The sequence below is a fragment of the Notolepis coatsorum genome, assembly GCF_963971535.1.
Source record: "Notolepis coatsorum genome assembly, chromosome: 14".
In the NCBI taxonomy this organism is placed as follows: domain Eukaryota; kingdom Metazoa; phylum Chordata; class Actinopteri; order Aulopiformes; family Paralepididae; genus Notolepis; species Notolepis coatsorum.
In genome coordinates, this window is record NC_140178.1 from 113,141,312 (window position 1) to 113,160,388 (window position 19,077).

Here is a 19,077-nt window from a genome sequence, read left to right on the forward strand (position 1 = left end):
CTCCGGAATCACGTTTCAACCAAGTCACTAACGTAACGTTGCTGGCATGAGCCTGCGCTATGGTAGCCTACAAGTGATAAAATAAATAAAACTTCCAACTCTCGCGCAACGACTCGGCAAACAGTTGCGCGCCGCATTAACACTAAACTTTGATGTCAAGTAGGGGGCCGCAAAATATCATCCCTCGGGCCGCAATTGGCCCGCGGGCCGCGAGTTTGACCCCTGATATAGTAGTATCATAATAAAGTGAATCACAGGTTGATTTACCTTGTGTAGCGTGCAGTCAGCAAAATATGACTTCCCCGTTCCCCCCCCCCTTCACCGTTCCATACCTGAAACCTGCTGGCTTTTACTACTACACCACGTGACCCCTTTGTGAATGGCGTAACAATAACAACGCATGTTGTTTGGTGTTATTTTCACCAGGGTTGATGGTGTTTTTCACCAGGGTTGGGTATGGTTAAAATTAAATTTATTCATATATATTTCTTTTACAAATCTCTGTCCCAATTCTAATAAATTCACACTGTGCTCGTAAAATAAATTTCCAGGTTCGCACACATCTATTTTTTAGCTCGCACTGTCGAGCCCTGTCTTTGTTTACTGTCGGAGACATGTCAGTGGATGAGCCTGGTATGTATTCATGTTGATAGTTGATGTCAGTGGATGAGCCTGGTATGTATTCATGTTGATAGTTGATGTCAGTGGATGAGCCTGGTATGTATTCATGTTGATAGTTGACGTCAGTGGATGAGCCTGGTATGTATTCATGTTGATAGTTGATGTAGGTGGATGGCTGAGTTTAGTATGGCTGAGTTTAGTTTTTGCATACATCTTTTTTTGTTTAATAATTATAGATTTAGTTTTGGGTAACTGCAGAGAGAATTTGAGAAAGGGATGAATGTGAGAGAGGGAGAGAAAATGCAATTTTGAGTTTGTGTGGACGTCTGGCTGAAATCCACATCTCTCCAGACTACAGAGGGTGCAAGGGTTCTGAGTAGGAGTATGAGTCTGGGCCCTGTTCCCCGTACCTGGTTCAACTAAGTCGATCAAAAGTCCCATTATCCAGATTAAATTAACCCGTTTGAATCCAGGCTTTCCCTGTTCCTCGAACGCTGATTCACTCTCGTTAATTCGAACCAGACTTGATACTCAGGATAATTGCGCGCGGCCGCCTCACCTGAAAAGACAGCAAGTGTCGATCGCAGAAATCCTGATTTTCTAACGGCATTGATTGATTGATTTAAAACTTTATTAACAGATTGCAGAATGGGTACAATACAGTACGGCTCAATAGCCTCGCCGACAAGTTAAATGCATAATCTATAGGCTAATTTTAACAGTGCTTGAACAGATAAATGCATCTTCTCAAATTCATTCTACAAAACGTCAAAGGCTTGCAATTGCTCATTCATTTTATCAAGTCACGTCACGTCATCAAATCCGTAAAACAGCGCATCTCATCAGACATTTTAAACCCAGTTACAATATCACAATAACGTGTGAGTGACAGTGATGCAATTCAACAATCCACTAGGGCTGACCTTCGTATTTTTTTTTTTTTTGACGCTTCGGGGCCGAGATTCGATTTTAATTCGAAGCTTAAAAAAAAAAAAAAAAAAAAAAATACATTTTCTTTTTTTAACTTTTTTTTTTTAAGTTGTGGGACTTGTACAGCACTTTGTTCAACTTTGTCAGTGCTGTAAAGTTTAATAAAGCCTTACATCACGCGCTGGAGTGGGTTGTGAGAATTAGACCATGCCTAGGGGTGGTCGTTAGACACTAAACTCTCCGCTCGGTGGTAAATTGGATTGATGTCGGTTTTGTTTCATCAATAAATGAGGCAGAATACACAGTGAATCCATCCTTTTTTGTTTATTGCACTTGTTCCTGCTGCAAACAAATCCTGAATGAAATGAATCCTTAGCGAGGCAGTAAAGATGGCGGCTTTCTGCTTTTGTGCAGGACGCTCCAACGTGTGACGCGTCTCTCTTCTGACCAATCAGTGGTCTGCAGTGTTTCACGTGACTTTTCTGGTACCACTTCTACCCATAGATATGCTTCTACCCGCTTGGAAACTCGACAGAGCAGGGTACTTTATTATTATTATTATAAAAAAACAGCGGTGATGCGGTATTCAGCTTAACACTGCGGTGGGCGTGATGTAACAGCGATACCGCGGTAACCGCGGCAGCTCTACATCCAACTGTCTTTCAACTAGACATCCAACTTTTCTTTTGTTTTGACTCATGACTTTTGTACTTTCTATAGAACTTCATTCTTAGATGCTTCTATAGAAAGTAGGTAAAACAAATAAAAAAAGTTTTTCTTTGCCCTATATAGGGGGGATTTTTTATTATTATTTTTTAAACCTACTTTCTATAGAAGCAGCTGGGAGGTGCGCTGTTTTAAGTGAGCGTGGATTATTGAATTGATTGATTGCTAATTTTATTACTGTCCGCCTTGTTTCCAACTGGTTAAGTTTAGGCACTCTTTTCGAAGTCGCTCTCTTTCGAAGTTGGTTAAGGTTAGCGTTTGGAATCAGGGCTGGTGGTCTATCGCCCTGCTCTAAAGACAAACTCTAACCTTAACCAACTTCGAAAGAGAGCGACTTCGAAAGAGTGCCTAAACTTAACCAGTTGGAAACAAGGCGGACGGTAATAAAATTAGCAATCAATCAATCAATTTGCGCGGTTTTTATTTTGTTCCACAATGACTCATGACCCATCAATTACATCATCCAACATTGTTTAAGAAACTAACACATTCGCCGTGACAGAATCGTTTTTCATTTAGTCTTTATGACCCTATCACCATATCCTTTCGTAACGTTTACTGTCCGGTGTGTCCGCCATCTTGCTTTCACTTCTAAAAACTTGCAAGGCGCATTGATAGTAATGCGGTTGTGGGCGGGTCCTGGGACCAAGCGTGTGGGGTTATTACAAATACCCACGTGTAAGTTGACTTCAGAATTGAAATCAGAATTGAGAAATGTGCATGCTGTTGTATAAACCTTTTTAAATCTTAGACAAACGAAACACTTTGCTTTCATGAAATATTGTAAGCCGTCATTTGAGGCTTTATAAAAGCAGCACAATGAACACAAATCTGTCAGTGCCGAGTTCGACCTCATCTTAAATAACAAACCGCATTGCTTGTTGTAATTAACAAAGAGAGGCAGAGTTGATTTTGCACAACATTTTTTATATTCAAATTTTATTTTCATATTCGAATCCCATGCCCATCAAACGAAGTATTTAAGACAGCGCTAGCTTGTGCCACGTGTATTTTCACCAGGGTTAATGGTGTTTTTCACCAGAGTTTTACAAATCTCTGTCCCGATTCTAATAAATTCACACTGTGCTCGTAAAATAAATGTCCAGGTTCGTACACATCTATTTTTTAGCTCGCACTGTCGAGCCCTGTCTTTGTTTACTGTTGGAGACATGTCAGTGGATGAGCCTGGTATGTATTCATGTTGATAGTTGATGTCAGTGGATGAGCCTGGTATGTATTCATGTTGATAGTTGATGTCAGTGGATGAGCCTGGTATGTATTCATGTTGATAGTTGATGTCAGTGGATGAGCCTGGTATGTATTCATGTTGATAGTGGATGTCAGTGGATGAGCCTGGTATGTATTCATGTTGATAGTTGATGTCAGTGGATGAGCCTGGTATGTATTCATGTTGATAGTTGATGTCAGTGGATGAGCCTGGTATGTATTCATGTTGATAGTTGATGTCAGTGGATGAGCCTGGTATGTATTCATGTTGATAGTTGATGTCAGTGGATGAGCCTGGTATGTATTCATGTTGATAGTTGATGTCAGTGGATGAGCCTGGTATGTATTCATGTTGATAGTTGATGTCAGTGGATGAGCCTGGTATGTATTCATGTTGATAGTTGATGTCAGTGGATGAGCCTGGTATGTATTCATGTTGATAGTTGCCGTCAGTGGATGAGCCTGGTATGTATTCATGTTGATAGTTGATGTAGGTGGATGGCTGAGTTTAGTATGGCTGAGTTTAGTTTTTGCATACATCTTTTTTTGTTTAATAATTATAGATTTAGTTTTGGGTAACTGCAGAGAGAATTTGAGAAAGGGATGAATGTGAGAGAGGGAGAGAAAATGCAATTTTGAGTTTGTGTGGACGTCTGGCTGAAATCCACATCTCTCCAGACTACAGAGGGTGCAAGGGTTCTGAGTAGGAAGAGCGTTTGGGTCCTTAACTGTACCCCCAGGTTCCTGAAGGGGGAGCTAGAGAGCCTGAGGAACTCCGAGCAGGAGCTTGTGTCTCTGCAGCAGGAGGTGGATGAGGACACCACAGAAATCATCCCTTCAGCCATGTGAGTCACACACACGCATTTGGATTTAAAGCCCCAATCTGGTATTTTACTATATAAATATGTATGTTCTTATACTTTTTTGTATTATTTAATTATTTATTCTTGTTAGGGAAAGTAAGCGTTTTGGAACATCAGAATATGTGTCTGTTTTAGTCTAGTGTTTACCGTCAGGGGTGCAGTGGTGGTCCCACGCGGTACCACGCCGTCCAAGCAGTTTTCTGAGCAGAAGTATGCGCACGGATGTGCACGCGCGCGCACACAAAAATGCGACTCGTCGCGCCGTTCGACAAGTACCGGCACTTATCTATCACCTAGACTTTGCATAATAATAGGATACCAATAACATAACAAAGAACGAGACATGCAAAACCATAATACAAGCCCTGTGGGGGTTTGCTTGAGCTGTGGAACCTCTCACTATGTGACAAATGGTCCCGACTGGAAGGATGAGGCATTAAGTTGTGCTTCAGAAGGAAACTGTCCTTCTGTAAACTAAGTTACATTGTTAATTTAGTTTGTATTTACTTTTCTAGTTTAAGTTAAAACCTGTTCCCCCCCCCCCCACAGGGTCTGTACCGACCCCTTTTGACATTATGATCATATATTAATATTTTTATGAGTGATGCAACAAATTAGCGTTTTTAAAATAAAACGTTTTCAAGTATTAACATCACTAACATGTCACAAAAGCATGTAGAATGTAAAACGTTAGGTTGGCAATAGGTTAGCAATAGGTTCAAAGTGTCATTATATCGTTTTAAGTTTTATATTTGCGATCGTCTATCCAAGCCCGAAGCGGGACATGGAAATTTTGAACCATGGGAATTGTAGTTCTTTTGTGGCCATTTTGTAGAGGACATTCATAGCTGTCGGCTAGCGTTGGAATTTTTCCAATCTACACTTCCTGTCACATACTATGGTGGTTCAAAGTTCAGCATTCTGAATGAATCATATCAATAATTGTTATGATTCGCGATAAGCGAATAAGCCACAAAAGGTAACGTTTTTGACAAATATTGAAACGCAGTCAGTTTCTCCTCACTATTATCATGTAGGAACAATTAGATCTGAAACTAGTTTCAAAACGGTTACACTGTGGAGGAAATAAAAAAGTACAGTCGATTACAGTAGATATTATTATCTGTTATTATGCATGTCTGGTGATACTAAATCCAAATTGAACTCTGGCATTTGAAAGATACTACCGTAATTCCTCTAATAGTAACCGGTATTCAAATACAAGCCGGGTCTCTATTAATGGCCGGGTGCGCTCTTGAGCTAAGCAATTATAAGCCGACCTCCTAATACAAGCCGGGTTACTAATATACTGAGCTGCATACTGAGCTAGTTACTTGATTTCACTTTGAAAACGTTGAAATGACCAGTGACCACCTGTAATTGCACTGTTTACTATTTCATACAGTACTTGGTTTCAATAAATGAACCCAGTACATTTTACTGGGTTCAAACTGACACAAAATGTTGATTTATTCATTATGATCTGTTTGAAAATTAGAAATATAGGCCTCTCTCTTATACATGCCTCCTCCTAATACAAGCCTGGTACCCGCTACAGTTGAAACAAATACAAGCCGGGGTTACTATTAGAGGAATTACGGTATATGTATATATATATATAAATGTGCGCATTGGCTATAATAAGGTAATGTATAAGCATAATATTCTATATTCTATAATAATATTTCAAATTGCATTGGTCCGGATGGGAGAATTCAGTACTGTATATACAGAACCTTCGGTTTTATCATCTTCCCTTTATTAATTTCCTTAGATTCTTTGTACACATGATCTCAAGAGGGTACTGAACGAGGTCAGTGGTAGTTTTTTAAGTTTGGTCATTATTATCATGGTGTTATTCACTGTCAAAGATGCAAAGAAAAATCATAATTCATATTTTCCTTTGTTTCATCACAATTTAAGCAAGCCTAGTAATAGACACAATATTTCTGACACTGTGAATACATTCACTGAGGTCCATAGATGTACCTAGATATCAAGAATATGCAAATAGCCCTTGTAAAAGTGGAGCAATATTCCATTTACCTAGGTATACATTTTATGCAGATTTTCACCTGGGGTGGAACAGGTTATTAATTCAATTAAAGAAATTGTAACTACAATTACATTTAAAACATTGTTTGTTTTTCAACCATATCTGTTGACAATATAATTTCTTTATATATTGAAGGCTACATCCTGCTACCTTTTTCAGCTTCTCTATTTCAAGGCAATATTTACAAAAACTAAACTAAAACTAGTAATTTCCTATACAAACATGTTTCCTACTATTTATGGATAATAATCATCTGTTCTGTGCGCACGGCAGGGAACATGTATGCGCGCACGTGGCGTCCAGGCAGTTCTGATATTACGACTGCACCCCTGTTTACGGTGTAGTGTTTACTACAGACGGTTAAGTGGTGGAAGTGTGGTAGTGAAAGGGTTAACCTTCTGTAGTGTGGTAGTGAAAGGTTAACGGAAGGTTATGTATATAACCTAGTTCTATGAGTTAAATGGTGCGCTCAGCACCTGTTCTGCACTGTACTTCACTTCGTGCACGAGCACTGAATAAAAAATTCCACCATGTACCTTTACATCCCAACATCTGTCTGACCACACACCCTTCCGCTTACCTTCATAAGCAGGTGTGTGGTCACCTACTCGCCTCCTTCCCAAACTTTCACCACAAGGCGAGATCAAGGGCCGCAGCGGCGCCCAGGTGCTGAGCGCACCATTTAACTCATAGAACTAGGTTATATACATAACCTTCCGTTCTATGACGTTAATGGATTGCTCAGCACCTGTTCTGCAACAGGGGCTGAGCGGGAGCCATAGCTCGACCAATGTACCCCGCTGAGGCCCCCCACAACCATCAGACCGGGGAGGACCGAGCCCCCCCGACCCTCCCTAATGGAGGATACCCCCCCTATTGGAGGTTCACGGGAGGGCGACGGATCCAACCGTGCGAAGAGGCACTCAAGCAACCCAACGCACAGGGTGAGCAGACCGTGGCTTGACCCCACGACTACACACACGCACAACCCGCATGCCACCCGGGAACGAACGATGGAACCTCGTTACTGCCCCCAAAATCACGGGGTCAAGAGCAAACCCAACCCCGTGGCAAGGCCGTAGCAGCGGAGCGCGAAGGAAGACCTAGACCCACTGAAGGGACTGGATTCCCTGGATGTGGGGGGCCCGGAGAATGACGCCAGGCATCAAGACCCCACCAGGTGGTCACTTGGTGACACCGCCCCCCACATCGCCAGCGTATTCGGATAAGGCCCCTCCAAGAGCGGGCCCTTTTCCCCCCAATAGCACACCGCCTGGCATACTGACCCTGCAGAACAGGCAGTCAGCATGGCCGTAAGCACTCAAAAGGTTAACCAACGGAAGCAGGCAGCGTACCGGGGAAACCAGGCAACAGGCTGTAACCTGAGCCTGGAGCACTGCGGACGAGACAGGCGCCAAAGGAGTCAGCTGGAACAGCCCTCCCGGAGGAAGGGGCGGACGCTGGTGTTGTTGATCACCATGACGAAGCCTCCATTAAAAAAAAACCACCCAGAGGGGTCGAGGCAGAGAAGGCTGACATGATTGGCAGACGTCATGAATGTGCAGGGGCACACTCAACCGGGTAACCCGGGAGTCGACACTGCTCCAACACACCAGGGAATCAACCACCCTCTTGGTACCGACGGTGGTTGTTCCTATAACCCCTCAAGAAAAAACTCAAACACACCTGCATACACTGGCTATACCGCAGTACAAGTGTTTCAGTTTTCAAAAAAGGGTTATCCCAGGCCTACGGTATCAACGAAACTTTACTTCGGACCGGGCCCAGCGGCCCGGGAAGCACACAGGGTTACCAGAGGAGGTCCAGAAGACCACGCCAACAGCCCCCTCCCCGCCATGCGGGAGAGAGGTGCGAAAAAGAGAACCAGCCCCTCATGATAGTGCCAGGTACAAAGTACCCAACAAGGGTCTCTACAACGCCTAACCTTGCGACGCCCCGGGCCGACCCGGCCTTTTTCCCCCTGGAAAAAAGCCCAAGTCCCTCAGGGTACCAGAACAGCCGATCTGCCACCCCGGCGGACAAACGGGTTAACTGACCTGGACCAGCGTGACCAGAACCAGTCCCGTGCCCTAACCACGCCGACATGCCTACTCCAGGAGAAGGGGCAGATATGCGTGTTGATCCAAAACATGAAAAGAGGGCGCCACCCAGCGTATTCGGACAGGGCACCTCCAAGAGCGGGCCCTTCCCCCCACTAGTACGCCGCCTGGCACACTGACCCTGCAACACAGGCAGTCAGCATGGCCGTAACTTGAAGCACTCAAAAGGCTATACTACAGCGGAAGCAGGCAGCGCACCGGGGAGACGACCCCAGAGGGGTCGATCCCTTAAACCAGGCAGCAGGCGTTAGACCCGAGCCTGGAGCACTGCGGACGAGACGGGCGCCAAAGGGGTCAACTAAAAACAGCACCCCGGCGGAAGGGGCGTATGCTGGCATTGTTGCGCACCATGACAAAGCCTCCACCAAAAAAAACCCACCCAGAAGGGTCGAGGCAGAGAAGGCTGACACGATTGGTTTTAATAACGAGCAACCAAGGCGCACTAGCCTCATGCGTGATTCCTATCGGAAACACCCAGAGCCAGCACTATGTATGCGTCGAGACCCAAAACACATCAATGGATAGTCTAACAAGACACCAGATACCGTTCCTCCAAGCCGCCTGGGGAAAGACAAGAAGCCGCTTTTTTAATTTTACATTTTTTCAGAAAAAAGAAAAAAAGAATACGGACATGGGTCCCATGCGACGCGGCTGAGGGAAACGCCACCCCGTCAACCACATTTCATAAGAGGGGACGGTGAGCGACGTACCCCTATGACGGGGGGAAACCCATGACAACAGACCTGTAAGGCGAGGAGTCAGGGAAACCCTAAACAATACCCCGTCCACCTACTCCAAAAGGAGAGGAGGGGGAACCCCCAGAGAGACTTCCCACGCGAGCTGTATTGATTGAAAAGAAATATTGCAACATTGAACTATGTAACACTTGGGTTAGGACTCTCCGAGGAGGAGGCTCTGAACCAATACACACTCGATAATCGAATTGAATCGAATACACAGACAATAGAGCAGAACTCCTTTTTGAAGTTCTACTCACCTTGACAATCTGAGGAGGAGGCTCCCTCACTGGGAAGGAGGGTCCGAACTCACAGAAGGCCCTTCTCCCTGAGGAGGAGCTTCGTGAGGAGGAGGCTCTGACAACTCCCTGAAACAGATCCATAACATGGAACCTGAACAACTCACTACAGAGGAACGCCGTTTTTCATAACGAGAGAAGACACAAGTCCTCGATTATGTAATGGCCACAGACCTTGCTAAGCACACATGATAAGTGACCAAACAACCTTTTCTTTAGGAAAAAATAGTTTCTCAAGCGGAAGCACAACCCCAGCAACTTAACACTTTGATTGCCCAAGGTTAAATTCATGATATACCATCCCTTGCCAGCTCTATTTAAAGGGGAACTCCACTTTTTTTGGAAATTAGCTTATTTAACATCTTCCCTGGAGTTAGACAAGAAGATGCATACCTTTTTTGTCTCTGTGCGTGCATTTTAGCTTTGGGAATAGACGCTCCGTTAGCATAGCTTAGCTTCATCACTGGAAGTGAGGCAGGACAGTAGCCTTACAGTGCCTTACAGTGTATTGCAAGGTCTGACATTGACCAAACTTGATATGCATGACCTTGGTGGGCTCTAGGTCAACTCCTGAAAAGGGGGTCAATGTCAGACCTTGCAATCAAAAGTTAGGGGGCGCACTGAAATTATGGCAAGGGTTATTAGCCCCCTAACTTTTGATTGCAAAGTCTGACATTGACCCCCTTTTCAGGAGTTGACCTAGAGCCCACCAAGGTCATGCATATCAAGTTTGGTCAATGTCAGACCTTGCAATACACTGTAAGGCACTGTAAGGCTACTGTCCTGCCTCACTTCCAGTGATGAAGCTAAGCTATGCTAACGGAGCGTCTATTCCCAAAGCTAAAATGCACGCACAGAGACAAAAAAGGTATGCATCTTCTTGTCTAACTCCAGGGAAGATGTTAAATAAGCTAATTTCCAAAAAAGTGGAGTTCCCCTTTAACATGGAGAAGTTCCCCTTCTTTGCAGGGCTATAACTTTTTAAATTCTATTGCTAGATTGCCATTATTAGGGCCCATTCAATGTCCTATATGTATTGTTCATGGTGTAGCAACGTTAAACTTTTTCATTCACATATTCATACTAAAATATGGTCTAAAGTATAAGTATGTTTTCATCTCTTTCTGCAGCTTTCTCCAGAACGTGATTTATAGCCCCAAATGCATTATATTGATGATCAAATACAGTTTGGTAGGAATCTGTGCGAGATCAAAAATTTCAACTGGACGTACTTCTAGAATTTACTACACGTCATCTGATGTTGACCGGATGGGCGAGGGGGCGTTATAATTACGTGGGCAACGTTTTATACCATTCATCTAATGTGGGTCATGCTCCTGCGTGGTGTACATCCTCGTCGTATTTCTTTATGATCAGCTCTGTGACCTTGTGTCGGCTGTTCAAGACTATCAGGTACTTAACCTCATCCGGTAGATCGGGGGTTCTCCGCAGACGACCACCCACTCTGATGAGATTATGGGCGTCGCTCTCGGGTGCCAGGTGGAGCAGTCTGCTGTCTGATGGGACGGGCTTTCCTCCCTGTAGACAGTCTAGCTCATCGGGGAACGAGTCTCTCTGGGCTCGTTGTAGTAGAAGAAGTTCTGCTTCTTCGTAGTCAGCTGCTGAAATGTCGGCAGTGGACTGAATCTCTGGGTGGTGCCACAGGAATGTCTTTAGCTGCGCACTCTGTAGGGTAATGCAATCATCTATGTTGGGGTCTGTGGAGGCGACTGTGCTCAGTCCACAGAACATAGGTTTCTTGTTCTCAGCCTCCTCTTTACTCGCTTCCCGTGGGGTGGGCGTAGGCCACTCTTCTTCCGGGAGCTTGAGGAATTCTGGTCCGTCACTGTAGATGTTGCGACGGGTGAGGTCATCTAGGGACATTCCCCGGGTGATGACGTCAGCTGGGTTGTGTTTGGTGTCCACATACCGCCAGCTCGCTGCTTCTGTTAACTCTTGAATCTCGGTGACTCTGACTCCCACGAAGACCTTGTATCTGCATGAATCAGACTTGATCCATGTGAGTACTGTCGTGGAATCTGACCACAAGATTGTTCTGTGCACCGGAATGGTGAGTTCACGTTGGATTAACGTGGCTAGATGCGCTCCTGCTAGGGCTGCGCAGAGCTCTAGACGCGGGATAGATTGTTGCTTTCGTGGGGCTATTCTTGAGCGAGCCAGGATGAAAGCAGTGTGTATCTCTCCTCCCTTCTCTTGGGCACGCAAGTAGGCCACCGATCCATAGGCTACTTCGGAGGCGTCACTGAAGACGTGTAGATCCATCTTGCATGTCTCTGGCCTCACTGTGGGTGGGAAGTAGCTGCGGCGTATATTGACGCCTGGGAGTGAGCGGAGCTCCGTCTCCCACTCTCTCCATGTGGAGGCAAGGTGTGCGGGTATTGGGTCGTCCCAGCCCTGGTCCTTGTCCCATAGTGCTCGTACAATCATCTTTGCCCTGGTGGTGTAAGGTAGAATACATCCCAACGGGTCATATTGTCTGGCGAGTGTTCTGTACACACTCCGTCTGGTGGTCGGTATCGCCGTCGACCTTCCCTGCTCCGTGGTCAGGGGTTTGTGTCTATAGTGGAGCGAGTCTGTTTTGAAGCGCCAGACTAGTCCTAGTGTCATTTCTTGGGCTTCTCCTGGGATGGTCGCCATCCAGGTCTTGCTGCTGGCAGCCTTGTCTGCGGGGGAGAGGCTGCGCAATGCTGGGGGGTCGCTGCTGGCCCGCTGCCGGAGATCAAAGCCGTCTTTGATCAGGGAGGCGCGGAGCAGCGCACGACGTCGCCAGTCAATTTTCTTCTCGACATGCTGCAGGAGAGTGGTGTCTTCTTCTGTCGCTCTGGAGTGGAGGCAGCTAGTGGCTGCTGTTCGGTTGAGAGATTTAGCGAGGGGGCCTTGTAGTGTCCACCCTAGGCGGGTCTCGACTGCTGCAGGACAGCCTCGGGGTCCTGTATGGACCCGGTCAATCGGGACGATGAGGTCTGCATGGTCGGAGCCTATCAGCAGGGTCGGGGTGGCGCCGTCTATGAGCGGGATAGGTAGTTGACGCAGGTGCACATATTTATCCATCAGCTTGGCGATGGGGTAGGTGTACTGCGATAGTCCTATTTCTTGGCTGGTGAAAGCATTTGTAATCCTATACCGTCGCTCTGGCTGCCCGCTTGCTGCGATAGTGAAGGAGACATTCTCGCCCTTTATCGTCTTTAAGTCTCTTCTTATTGTCCGAATCGTCATTTGGTTCTCGCTGCCCCGCAGTCCCAGCTGGGCCGCAGCGGACGCGAGCAGAAGGGTCTTCTCTGACCCGTCATCAAGGACGGCGTAAGTGTCCATGACTTTATCTTGGTAGCTCAATGTCACACGGACTACCTTTAAGAGCACTTGGGCGCCGCTGCTGCTGGCGGGGTCAATGTACATGACACTTGCCTTGGTGCTGTTCGATGGTGCAGGTGCAGGCCTTCTTCTGTTACTGTCGTGTAGTACATCTAGATGGGCTCCGTCACACCGACTGCACCTCTTCTTTAGGCGGCATTCGGCTGCCATGTGACTGCGCGCACATCGGTAACAGCGCCTGTTGGACTTTATCCATTGACTCACTTCTTCTGCATTCATCTTTGTGAACAGGTCACATTGTGACAGCCAGTGTTCCTTCTCGCAGTAGGGGCACACCATCTTCCACTTCTCTTTTCTCGAGGGGGTACTGTGGTTCTTACTGCTCGGTACTGATTCTGATTGGTGCATGACAGTCACCGATCTTCTTCCATCGTTTATTCTCCTGGGTCCCTCTCTGGAGCTTGGTGTGCTCCGCACGAACGTATCCAGTCGTAAGCTGCTGACTTCTCTCGCCAGGAAGTCGGCTAGATCGAGGAGGGATGGTTCGGGACCGTTAGGATCACGGTGGTCTCTCTGCCGCCTGAAGCGCTCTTGTCTGGCGGGTGGCAGCTTCTCTAAAATCCTCTCGACGTTAGAGTTGGCGTATAGATCGTGCATGCCCTTTTCCCGTTGCGCTCCCAGCATCCCTACCAGGGACTGCACTTTTATAGACAGGTCGTCTAATGAGCGATTGTCTGTTGCTGGGGGTAGGCGATCAATATGCCTTATCTCTTGGATTACGTAATCCCATATACGTCCATATCTCTGGTCCAGCGCTGCTAGAGCCGCGGTGTATGGGGTCGTAGAGGTGGCATAGGCTAGCGCTATATTGTGCGCTCGCGGTACTTTCAGGTGCTTCAGTAATATTGCATACTTGTGGCGTTCATCGGCGACATCCACCATCATTGTCTCTAAGCACATCCGGAGCTCCGTGTACTGTGCTCGATTCTCATAGGTGAAGTCTGGAAACGTCGGCGTGGCAATGTATGACGCCGTGGATGGCTGATACATCGGCGAGCGTTGGGGGAGAGACCTCCTAGGCGAGTCTCCTCTTGCGCCTCTCTGTGGGCTGGTACCGGCAGGGTACCATGGCCCGCTGGTCCAGGTGCTATTCCTCGGGGCTGGTCGTGCGTTGTGCTCACCCGTGAATAGGGTCGGGGGTCTGTAGCGCAGCGCCGCGGGGGTATAGCCTGGGCTGTACTGGACCTCCTGGTCCGGTGGAGTACTGTGCTGTCGTCGGGCTTGGTTCTCCTCCTCTCCCTCTTCTTCTTCTATCAGGTCCTCTAGATCCTGTAGTCGTTTATTTAGCTTCTCCGCAGTGTATGCCGCTCCTTCCTTGTAGCTGGGTCTCGCTTGGACCGGTCTGGGAAGGGGGTCTGCGGGGGGTATAGGCTTGGTCTGTTGGTCAAGTTCAGGGTCGCTTGCTCGGTTAGGAGACGCTGCCCTTGACTGTTGTCTCGACGAGTTCCTTGAACCCCTGGCGGAGGGAGAGGGCGTTGCCTTGAGGATCAGCTGCTCCATTAGCTGCGCTTGTAACTTGTCGCGCTCGGCTTGTAGTCTGTCGCGCTCGGTTTCGTGCTGGATGAGAGCGAGGTCGCGCTGGTTGAGAGCGAGGTCGCGCTCTGCCTCTCTTTGGGCACCGTCAGCGGCGCGCTGGGTGTCTGCTCGGTCTCTTGCCATATTCTCTTCCGTCTGAAGGCGTCTCATCTCCAGGCGTATGCGCTCTTCTTCGCTCCGTTGCTGTGTCTGGAGTCGATCGCGTTCACCCTGAAGTCGATCGCGTTCACCCTGAAGTCGATCGCGTTCGGTAGAGGCTGTCAGGCTGACGAGGAACGCCTGTGATAGCATCCTCTCCGCTTCGCTGGGGGAAGACGGTTGTTGAGGTGAGCCGCTCCTGGCTGTACTCGTTGGGGAGTCCTGGAGCTCTATTTCCTCGGCGCTCTCCTCCTCTTCTTCCGTGCAGAGTTCTCTCTCTGTAGGGTTGTCTTCCTCCCGGGGCTGGTCGGGGACTACTTCTTCGGTATTGGCGGGGGGTAAAGGCATGTCAGCTCCCTCCTGGTCCCCACCGTGAGCTTGGTCAGTTACATTAGAACCCACTAGGGCCTCTGTGGTCGGGGTAACCTGGTCGTTAAGGTCAGACATAATTTTACTTTCTACTTTTACCGCGTTTACCGTTTGTCGAAGGCTAGGTAGTTGACTGACAGCGTAATCCTCTAAGTACTGAGGTGGCTGTCGTCTGCGCTGCGGGCGTTCTACGTTAGGAGGACCGTTTCGTGGAGTGTTCATCATAGGCCATTTCAATATTAATAACACTATATTAATATTACACTAGTTACCCTCCGGCTCGAAGGACCAATTGTAACTGAGGGGTACAATTCCCTGACTGTATTGATAAGTATGGTATCATTAAACCACTACCTGCTTTATGTACTTTAAATACTGGCCACACAGTACATGATATAGATATGATGAACACTTTCCCACCTGATGAAACGAAGTCCACACAAATGTATAAATCGAATATTTTATATAGCAAAGGGTATATACAACGTTCACTTAATGACATTTATGATTTGAATGCACTTGTAAGGCAAATGAGTATTCGTAGGTAAATCAACATTGAATGTCCAATCTCTGGTTACGCAGGGAGCAAGTATACAACCTGGTTCTTTAGGGAACTATAGCGATGGTACTTAAATGATTATAGCTGGATACACTAAAGGGGGGGTCCCGCTGGTTGTAAGTCAGTAGGGGGGGGGGGTTAGAAGAGCCGCTGGCGATATCCCATCTGGCCGACGATTTCTTGGGAGAATTCAGAGTGCTGAACACGGTGCCCACAGAACCTCGGTCCGCAGATGAATACAGCTGGGCCCTCTTGTAGACGGTAGATGCCGGTCCACAACGAAGAGACGTGAGGCGACCTCACTCGGGGTAGAGCGCCGTCTCACCTGGACTCCTCTCGGGGGGGTAGTTCCAACACTCAGCAGTGTTGGCCGTTATCCATGGCATAATCAAAGCACCCAAAGCACGTAGATAATCCAAGCCGTGTAGGGCTCGCCGTCGTCCGGGTAAAGTAATCCAATGTACAGGTCCACTCGTCCTGGCCCAGAGCTCCTCGGATGCAAGCACCACACGTGGTCTGCCCAGCCTGGTTAAGACTCTAGATAACGCCAGGAACGATGGGGGTACTGCTCACTCTATAACTCTAACCGAACGATGCACCATACATAATAGACTATTATTAACTTAATAGAAATACGTCCCACTCGACGGTATAGTGCCAAACTATGACAATTCAACTATTAATCCACACGATGTCTCAATGCCTATTCTGAGGCCAAGTAGGCCATACTGCACCACACGTGCGTCGGTAAGGCTCTCCTGGAGAGGGCCCCTCCTATAACGACGTAGATATCCCCAATGGGGATTCTCCAATGTCCCTATTATTGTCCAACATTTTATTAGAATTTTTATCTTTCATATGTTAGTACATTTCCAGGTCTCCGAATGTGATTCCCCATGTTCCCTGTCATCCCATTTGTGTGTCCTGTGTGCTAGTATCTACAGTTTAGTCTAGTGCGTGTTATTTGTACTATATGCCCCGAATCAAGTCCCAACCTCCCCAACTAATGCGTTTACCTTGTCTGTATTCCCAGCGGTCTGTGTGTTATCTGCATTGTGTCTCGAGCCATAACCTCTAATTAACTATCAAATAATATGCTTAGTTGTGCGTCATGTGTGTTAGTTTCTACAGTTTAGTCTAGTATGTGTTATTTGTATTATATGTCCCCCAGTGGTCTGTGTGTTGTCTGCAGTGTGTCTCGAATCCATTCACTATCACATTATATGCATATGGTATTGAATCTTGGTCGGTGTGTATGACTTCAGTGCTCGAGTCCTGCTTAGTGTGTGAAACCTCGTTATTCAAGTTCTGGCTGGTCCAGTTGGTCTCTGTCCTCTGATCTCGGTTGGTGTGTGTAGCCTCCGTGTTCGTATCCTGGCCGACCTGGGTGCCCGAGTCCTGGTTGATCCGGTTGTATCCAGTAGGGCTGCACGATTAATCGATTTTTAATCGAAATCGCGATTTGGAATGACACAATTATCAAATCGCAAAAAAAATAAAATCCCATTTTTTTTTAATTTTTTTTTATACTTAACACTTTCTATGCCACTCACGGCTTATCTCGGGTTTACAATAGTTACGTTGAAAGCCACTCACGAGATTTCTCGGATTTAAAAAAAAAAATTAAAAATGTTAGCGATCTGAAATCATATTGCATCACGCGAGCCTACCCTAGCCTACCCAGGAGCCGCCGGCGATCAGATGTGAAAAAAGCACCCCCTATCGTCTCCCAGATGACATCAGGGATTTTGGAATGGACTCAATGAAAATGGATGGGGAAATTTTTTTTTCCAGTCCACATTTTCCAGTCCACTGATGCAGCCGGGGTTACACACTTATCGATTTTTTCGAATGGTGATCAGGAATTGGAATATACCAGTTGGATACCATCTGATGTCAGGTAAGGAATCTATGTTATCAGTGTTAGGATAATCGCACTCGTTTTGATGAAGATATAAGCTTTTTTCTGATATGTGCTCCAGCAGTTTCACTGTAAAATCCATGAGGAAATGAAAACGGCTATTATCGGCGCACGCCTCGAATGTGCGTGCGTGTACATATGCTATTGATCATCTAGCGTTTATTTGAAAACTATTCATAAATAGGCTGACAAATATCAACGTTCTGGAATATTCCAGTAAAAGACGATTATCACAGAATGGGCTGTTTTTTTTTACCTCAAAACGGGTGCTTTTCAAAATGCTCTCAAACGGAAATGAAGCGATAAAAAAACCAATCTGCCTTGACAGCACTGACTGGAAAATGATTCTTTGATAAGCGACGGGCAGATTAGACACATAGCCATAATTTAAAACATAGATTAGGCGATATTAACGTTAACATTAGCGCCGATGGTGGCATTCAAGCACTAAGTCGTGCGCCCCCTGGTGGCACTGAAAGTGTTAATAAAAAAAAAATTAACCAGGAAGTGAGATACAAGATCCGTTTGGGAGAGGGAGGTAAGGGGTTTTAGATTGTGTGTTCTGAAGTTTAGACTTCAGAGAGGGAGAGTAAAGTACAGAAAAAAAGGTACCGTTGGGTACCGGTATCGATTCCCAGGTAAAAATAAACATTTTCAGGCTCGGTGTCCCGAAAAGACCCATCGCGTAGGCCAGATGCAAGCCGCATTTTACAATAAACCTCTGTGGGGCTGCTTATTTTTTTTTTTTATTATAATCGCAAATGTAATCGCAATCGCAATATCTGTCAGAAAAATCGCAATTAGATTATTTCCCAAAATCGTGCAGCCCTAGTATCCAGCGCCTCCCCGTCCCTCCCCTGGGGGCCGTCCGTTTCACCTCTCCCGAACGCGTAAAGATTTTGCCCAACCCACTTTCAGTTCCGCGTTCGGGATCCGCAATCTGATTGGCCACTGACGTTTCTCTCAGCGCCCAAAGTAAACAAGATGCGGCAGGCAGCTCTCTCTACGCGTCTCTGCTCTCGAGCGAACCCCAACTCCGCCAATGACTTTATGTGCTAGCTACGCTACGTTTAGAAATGCCGGTTCATTCATGCTTTGAGGCACAATTCCTGACGGGATTTCAGAGGGATGGAAATGTCATTCGATGCCGATTGTATCAGATTCATCTGGTGAAATGTAACTAGAATGTTAACTTTAATAATATTGTAGCTTGAAATTTTTTTATATGATGACACGATCACAACAAGAAACGACGCTCTCAGCTGAGTCGGTCAGTAGTAGCTAGCTGGTAGAGAGCGAGTGATAAGGTGAAGCACCTCTGTATTCATGGGTTTCATCTGTAGTAGAGTCTAGAGGACTATGAATGCCATGTTGAGGACCAACACAGGTGATCCAATTTGTCTGATTGGCTCTACTGAATTGAATCATGGGCAGTACAATTAATGAATTCATTTGAATCACCTGTGTTGGTCCTCAACATGGCAGGTAGAGGACTACAGATGAAACCTATGAATAGTTTGTAGATAGAACAGCTGATTGACTTTTCATCTGGTCGAATAGGCTATAGGCCCCCCTATAGATA

General features: G+C 46.5%; 1 protein-coding gene across 1 annotated transcript in view; it reads left to right on the top strand.

Annotated features, from left to right (window-relative positions):
• Positions 1 to 19,077, top strand: part of LOC311240721 (uncharacterized protein) — a 61,697-nt gene that overhangs the window by 30,171 nt on the left and 12,449 nt on the right. Inside the window, exon 5 of the mRNA XM_084329295.1 lies at positions 4,245 to 4,349. Coding sequence (XP_084185421.1) covers positions 4,245 to 4,349 — 105 coding nt within the window. The remainder of the gene's footprint in view (positions 1 to 4,244; positions 4,350 to 19,077) is intronic.